The sequence below is a fragment of the Cololabis saira genome, chromosome 20, assembly GCF_033807715.1.
Source record: "Cololabis saira isolate AMF1-May2022 chromosome 20, fColSai1.1, whole genome shotgun sequence".
Taxonomy (NCBI): Eukaryota; Metazoa; Chordata; class Actinopteri; order Beloniformes; family Belonidae; genus Cololabis; species Cololabis saira.
In genome coordinates, this window is record NC_084606.1 from 19,950,009 (window position 1) to 19,957,642 (window position 7,634).

The 7,634-nt window shown below is 40.2% G+C and overlaps 1 protein-coding gene across 8 annotated transcripts in view; it reads left to right on the forward strand.

Annotated features, from left to right (window-relative positions):
- The window catches only part of clcn3 (chloride channel 3), a 56,224-nt gene extending 49,697 nt beyond the window's left edge, over positions 1 to 6,527 (forward strand). For 7 of the 8 annotated variants that reach the window (XM_061710554.1, XM_061710553.1, XM_061710557.1 and 4 more), the window contains one exon: positions 4,203 to 6,527. In XM_061710554.1, coding sequence (XP_061566538.1) covers positions 4,203 to 4,379 — 177 coding nt within the window. In that variant the 3' untranslated portion in view covers positions 4,380 to 6,527. Of the gene's footprint in view, positions 1 to 1,593; positions 1,632 to 4,202 lie in introns of all 8 variants that reach the window. The other variant, XM_061710558.1, reaches the window with a different exon arrangement.
- Positions 6,528 to 7,634: the final 1,107 nt, after the last annotated feature.

Below are 7,634 nucleotides of genomic sequence, written 5' to 3' on the forward strand. Positions count from 1 at the left end.
TTCAACATTTTGGGTTGCCGACCCCTGAGCTAGACAGACACTCCTTGAGGATTTCAGACACAACCTAAATATCCTCAGCAGAAGTCTGATGAAAACCACTTACCTCGTAATTGATTGTAGTTTCTGTAAGTAATGGTCGATAATCAAGCTCTGGGGATTGACAGCCTTTAAAGATCAGTTTGAATATCTCTAACCTTTTATAAACAACAAGAAACTGGGATTTATGTTAATTGTCCAGTAAACTGTTTTTCCAAGCATCATTATTCAATCTCAATTGATTCAATCAATTATTCACATTATATAAATGTTGCAACCATTGCAGGTGGTAGGGATTTAATAGTTATTAAAGATCAAATAGATTTATTAGGAATTCAAGTATTGTAAAAACAATAATAGTGATAATACTACATGTGAAACGTTGCCGCTGCCTATGAAAGTGCTCATTGCAGCTTCATGTCTGAAAGGGACTCGGTAGATTCCCAGAATGCAGTTTCATCCCATCAAACAGCGATGATGCCAGCTGCACTTGTGCTTACTGCCATGTCCACTGCTCCAGTCTAGCGCTCTAATAACACAGTCATCAAGCTACCTTTTCACTTTTATTCACACATTTCTGCCCAAAATGATTCATACTCAGTTTATAAGGGGTTTGTGAAAGATGTGGAGAAATCTGACTCCTTCTCTGGTTGTCTTTTCCTGTAGGAAAAATATCACATCCTTTTTTATTTGTCTTTTATTACAGAGAAACACACCTCAAATCTTTTGTCATTTTTCACCAGAGAAAACTTTAAAGGTCCCATATTATGCAATTTTGATGCCTGTTCACATTAATCAAAGCACCACATTAGAATTATTTTACTTTGATTGTGACCCAGAAACTCTGGATCTGTTAGATTGTGCGCCCTAAATCTGTTTTCCATGTGCTGTAATGAGCACCATGTTTGGCCTCTTCCTCCCCCTGCTGCCTGCTCACTCTGCTGTGTTTGGTTTCCTTCCTAAACCAGTCAGAGCAGTTACTGCCAGTGATGTGTCAAACCGATGGAGACAGCTGGAGGAGGTTACTTTACTTTTAACTGAATGGTAAAGAGGAGCAGTGCTGACCTCACTGGGGGAGGAGTTTAGAGGATCAATATGCAGATGTGATTAATTTTGTGTTAGCAGGAGGGAACTTTTGCTTATTACTTAATCAGCCACACAACTCTTAAAATGACAGCAAGACTCCCTGAGAACTGGATACAGGACAAAACCAGGAAAAGCATAATATGTGCCCTTTAAAGGAAACAAATGAATAAATACAACTTTCCATGGGTATGAATACTTTTGTGCTTAACAGCAGCAATCATGTCGCTCTACTTTGTACTTAGAGAAGGACTGTTACTAAGATGAGAACTATAACTCTTACCCACATCTACAGTCGTAGTATGTTGCTTGACCTTGTCTCCCATCTTCCTCTCACAACAGCGCTCATTTCACCTTTATTTTTGTTTCTTTTTTCCCTGCCTTCATTAACGGCTGCTTTTTTTTCTTTCTTTCTTTTTTTGTTTTCAAACTTCTTCCTACTTGACCCCACCGTTTTGCCCTGGGTCTTCACAGAGCGATGACATCTGATCCGTCGCCTAAGCAACCACTGGGCGAGTAGTTGACCGCATTGGGAAAAGCGGAACCTCAGTCTTGTTGTTTTTTACTGTTTTGTTTTTATTGTTAAAGAGGGTGGGGTCGTCATTAGCGGGAGGGAAATGCTTAATTTCCACATCTGCCTCAGTCTGTAGCGGTAGCACGCGTGGAGTGTTGTGTTCAGTGCTAGTACTGTCGTAGTTCAGCGAGGTAGTGTGTGGTGGTTACATGAGACACTGGTGAAGTAATTACACCCCGCTGTTTAACCTGCCAATGTTTCCACCTACCCAGCAGTGTCCCGCCTTCCTAACATCAAATAACACATTTTTGTTTAAAAAAGAAGCTTTTGCAGGACTATTCTCATGAATAACAAGGTAGTTTTTACTTTGTCGGATCCTTTAATTTGATGTAATATTACATGCTTTTAGAAGACTCAAGAATTTGATGTGAAAAGTAATGCATCCCATAGTTTAACTACTTTTATACGAGATGATTGCTCAGCTTTTCAGTAATTCATGTTTTTCAACTTGGATCCAGCAGAGTTAAGTGCTAGTTGGACCTTTTGACCTGATATTCCAGCTTTAAACTAGACTAAAATCATACATCTGAGCTGGGAGCTGCTGGTGTTGGTGGGAACATTGGCTTCAACCCTTTAGCTGCTACACTGATCAGTCCCTGGTTCCCCAACATATCTGAGACTGCTCAGGTAATAATAATGACAGCAGCTCTTGGGGAATCCAGGTCTGATCAGTGTCAGGTGTTTGTGTCCACCCAAGCTCCTCTAACTCAGACCTGCACTGACATGTTTGTTTCAGCTCATTTCTGGTGTCTTCTGTTTACCTTCCAGGGTTCCAATAAGTAAATCAACAAAACCTGATCTTCTGAAATCTCTGCTTTTCAGATGCTCCTCAGTAGCATCGCTGCTCTCTGTTCTGTAGATGAAACCGTACATCTTATTACAAATGTAGTTTTTGATTTGATATTTTTGCCAAAGATTATTTCTGGCTGCTGTGTAATGAGCAAAAGAGTTACATTTGTATTATTACCCCAATTCAGGAAAATTGGAACAGCATGAAAAATGCAAGGGGGGGAAAATACTTTTATTTCATTGCAGACAAAATGAACGCAAAATGTTTCACGTCTTGTCTCATCAACAAAAAGAAGCAGCAATTTTAAAGTTGGGTTGATCTTTTTCTGTTGTATTATCTGAAATTCTCTTTACTTACCGATAGCAAAGAGGCAATTTGCTCTTTTCAAATCAAAATAATACGAATCGCAGGAGGAAATGACAGAGCTCTAAAAGCACCATTTACAGGTAGTCAGTGTTGGTTCATCCGTCAAATCTTTGTCTTCGGTGATCAGACAATCGTGTGCGTTGGAGATGCAGCTTCACAAGAAAGTCTGAAGGAAAGCAGTTGTACTTTTTCGTTTTTATTTTCAGAATCTCAGTCCTGCTGGTTTTCCCAGCATCTTCTGCTCAGCTTTTAAACGTGATAATACAGACAGATGGAGTTGATTTAACCAGGTGATGTCAGCGTGAGATAGTTTAGTTATGAAAGCAGTAGTGATGAAAGGTGATGGTGCAGGGTTACTTCGCTGTCCTTTACAAACCTACTTTACACTTCTTTGATGGCACCTATAGATAGATATAGATACTTTATTAATCCCGAAGGAAATTCAAGGTATTCAGCAGTTACATAGATGTCCAAAAAGCAGGTTAGTATCAACGACAAACAGAGAAACTTGGTTAGTGACGTATAATGACATAATAGTGCACATGAGTAATGCAGAATGGTACACTGAGGCTGAACTGGCCCCAATAGAGAATTTGAGGATACATTTAAAACACAAAAGTTACAACGATGACCCCACACCTTTAGTTTTGTTTGTGGGAAACAAAAACGGAGAGAAAATGTCATCTGAAACACTTAATTTCTTAGAAGTGTGATGAAGAATGGCAACATTGTGAAGCTGATGAGATAAAACATGAAACATCTTGAATTATATTATGTGCAGTCAGCGTAAATTACATTTCATCACATTTTTTCCTTATTTGGGGTTGAAAGAAAAGGTGAAAAACTACCAAAAGGGGTTATTTGGTGTACGACAGCTGTGGTAGCAGTGTTGTCTCGTGCCTCTCATGGATCTAACTTTTCTCTTCATCCTGTTCACAACTTGCCGTCTTCTCCTGTAGGATCCAGCTCTTCCTTCATTGCACCAGCCTTGTGGACTGAAAACCCTAAACAACCGGAGCAGAGTCTGAAAAGACATCCTGCTCCGAAGTGGGTGCAGTTTCTGACCTGCTTTCTTCCTTTTTCCTGCAGTTACTCACCCATCCTCCTCTCCCTCCTGAGTGTTGCCTCCTCGGGGACTCGTGTTTTTGTTGGCAATGACTTTTTAAAAATCAAACTTACCAAGAGCCAACTTAAAAACTCTTCTGCAATTGAACGCCTTTTCTTGATTTTGATGAAGTTTGCCAGCAAAAACACGTGATTGTGTCGTCACTCCAGCAGCAGCAGCAGCCCACCAGCACCTCCTCCTGCCTCTAAACCTGTGCTTCTGTTCCTCCCCTTTGTCTCCCCCTGCAGGCGGCTTCTTGGTATTATTACAAAAAAAGACATCCTACGTCACATGGCTCAAATGGCAAACAAAGATCCAGAGTCCATCATGTTCAACTGATCCGCTCGTTCCAGGATGGCAGAGGCGGAGGACGCAACGACGAGGAGGATGAGGGCGTGTGTCTCCTGAACGGCTCCCATCTCTGACATTCGGACCCTGTTTTCTCATTGTCATGCTCACCTTAGTGGACCTGAACCTCACTGACTGATTGTGGCCCCCAAAGACTTACCGGCCATGAGAGAGGAGGGACGGAAGAGGAAAAAAAAACAAAAAATACGTTGATGAGAGACTTTTGCTGTTATCATCAAGCTGCTGAGGACACACGGAGGCCGAAGGCAAACATGAGGAAGCACTTTCTTCCCTACATACGCAAACAGAAAAAACACATTTTTGCACATGCAGACACCTCGAACATGCATGCTATCTCCACACGAATACACGCACACACTTGCTAAACCCCCTTACCTGTGATGTTAAACCCATTTGCACTCTTCGTGTGCCTCTCCCTCGTCCCGTCTCCTCTGAGGTCGCGGTGGCGTCGTCTGGCTGCCGCCAAAGGTCATAATGAACCGCAGACGAGAGATGCGATGAGGGACCTCGAAACCTCCAGGCTCCACCGCCTCTCCCTCCACCACCGCTACACACACACTCACACACACATCTCTGATCTGTCCGTCCTCCAGAAAAACCCATTGTTTACCTGTGAATTTAATGTGAGAATTCGAGTATGTGTGCGCGTCAGTACATTCCAGCCAGGTTACCATGGGAACCGAGAGGACACGCAGCCGCTCCTCTTGGTTCGGCCTAATTGACGTGACTTTGGTGTGAGTGTTTGTGTGTGTGTTTGTGTAAAACAGAGGAAGGTACAGAGGTTGGCACTGTATTTCAAGAACAAAAACTTTCAGGTGGAAAGAAGTAAAAGTGAAACTTTCGTGCTTTCATTTCTGAGCCAGCTTGACGTGCGTTTGTGTGTGTGTGTGTGAAGGTGGGTTGAGTGAAGGAAAATGCTCGTCTAGGTTGAATTGCACTCTAAAAAGGACAAAATAATCCTTTTCCCTCTTTTTCCCAGCTGTAACACTATTGATCTGCCGATAATCAAATCCAGCTTGAAGCTAAACTAAAGTGTAAATCCGCTGAAGTCGTTACGAAAGGTTAAAGATGACCATAAACCATCAGTGTTCTCTTTTCTTTTTCCTTGTACATTTTCTAAAAAAAATAACATTTTACACTTTCAAAAAAGAGCTTCAGGTTGCTGTAGGACACTATCAAACAATCACCCTACAGAAATAGTTTAACAGCCCAACCTGATTTCCTACAAAGGCTCAGTTTTACATCTGAGCAGCTGAAATAGAGGATATCTGACCTGATCTGTTCACACTCTCATTAACACCCTGCCAGTTTCTGGCATTTACATTTTCTTAAATAACAGATGAATCAAAAGATATAAAACTAACAATGTGTTTACTGATTATTTCTTTTTTTTTAGTTAATGAAGCAAATTATGGCAAAATAATTGCTTGTCGTCCAAAACTGCACATAAAGTAAATTCATGACCACCGGGTGTGTTGAGGCATTAAAGCTTCATAAACCACTATTAGTTTAACCGTTTCAGCTCAAAAGAAGGAAAAAGTAGTAAAGAATCCACATCTGATGTAAAGTTCTGCAAGAAACTCTTCGGGACCTCCTGCTCCAAAAAGCTTTTAAAGTTTAGATTCATGACCGTTGAAGCTAATGTGTCAACAAGTCTGAACATCTGGCTGCTCTTCTTCACAGCAGGACTTGTTTTTGCTTCTCTCTTGTCGTAACATCTGCAGAGTGTCCGGCGAAGATTTTCAGGCTTTTTCACACGTGTCTTTATTGCCTGCGTTTCCCTGTTCATCATCATCAGACATCTGACGTGTTCAAACGGACACAATGACGGGAAATGAGATGATTGTGATGTGAGGACGAATGGCGGTGTGTTGTGTGTGAGAGTGAGTGTGTGTGTGTGTGTGTGTGTGTGTGTGTGAGGGGTGATGGTCATTCTGTGTCGGTCTTTGCGTTGCCGTGACAGTCCAACACGGAGCAGAGCTTCATCTTTGTCAACCTGTGGTGTTGCCTAACATTGTATTTCATACTGATCTCAATGTTTTTTCTCCTTTATTTTTTTTAATTTATGGGTAGTGTTGATAGAGTTGTGCATTATTATAAAGAATTTTATGTATTATTACATTGTTTGATTGTACAATAAAAGAAAAAAGCAGAATATGTAAAGAAATAAATTTTGTTTTAAATTAAAGGCAGAAAAGATTCAACTTGCACAGGTTTGTCTCAGCAAATGATTTGATCACAGTTCAACCCTCTGATCCTTTTACAAACTGTCTGGAGAAGGTTTGTTTTTGTTTCACTGTCACTTAAAAGTCCTGGCGGTAATTCGATACGAGGTAAATGAGGTTTCTTTTCCCAGCACCTGGACTAAAGACTGATATGTTCCCGTCTAAAGTCCAATAAGTGTCTCATCATTAAATAATGACAACTTAAAAGACAAGTTCTCCTTTAATAGGGACAACAACTTACCTAAAATCAAAGCTGATTTATTTATTTTTGTTTTTACACTGAACTTTACTGCAGTTCTGCTGGGCTTCAAGACTTCTTTACGTCCTTTCTTCCTCTCAATGTAGCCAGTAGTCGAGATGAGGGGGGATGGCATCCCCCCTGAAATAAAAACGGTCAAAATCATCCCCCCTGTAAAACTGCCATCCCCCCTTTCCATCCCTTATGTCATTTCATCAATGAATGTGGTTTTACTGCTATTTCAACATTTAGATTCATCACCAGAAAAATAACACCAGAAAAATGTGACAATTTTCACCTGTTTCAGGTAAATATTCACTTGAAATAAGTAGGAAAATCTGCCAGAAATCTTGTTCCACTGGCAGAATTTTCTACCTATTTCAAGTGAAAATCTACTTGAAACAGGTGAAAATTGTTGTTTTTTCCAGTGATAAGTCTTGTTTTAAGTGTAATGAGATTTTTTTTTTACTAAAATGAGACATTTTAACTAGAAATAAGACAAATATTCTTGTTAAGATTTTGAGTTTTTGCAGTGATCCATTTTACTTATCCTGTGAAGGACAGAGTCATATTGATAAGTTCAGAAAACTGTTTTTTTATTCTTGTGTTTTGATGTATTTGATGTAAGCCCAGTGGATATTTAAAGCTTACAGAAGGCTGCATTTAACTGCTGCTATGTCATTCCTGCAGTATTTCTGCAGGTGTTTTGGTCACTGCTATTATTTGTAATATATTATATTATTTGTAATCAGCACAAATTATCTGTCCCCATATGATAAAATCCACCATCCCCCCTGATTTTTTTTTTACATCTCGAGTACTGAATGTAGCAGTATTTCAGCTTGGTG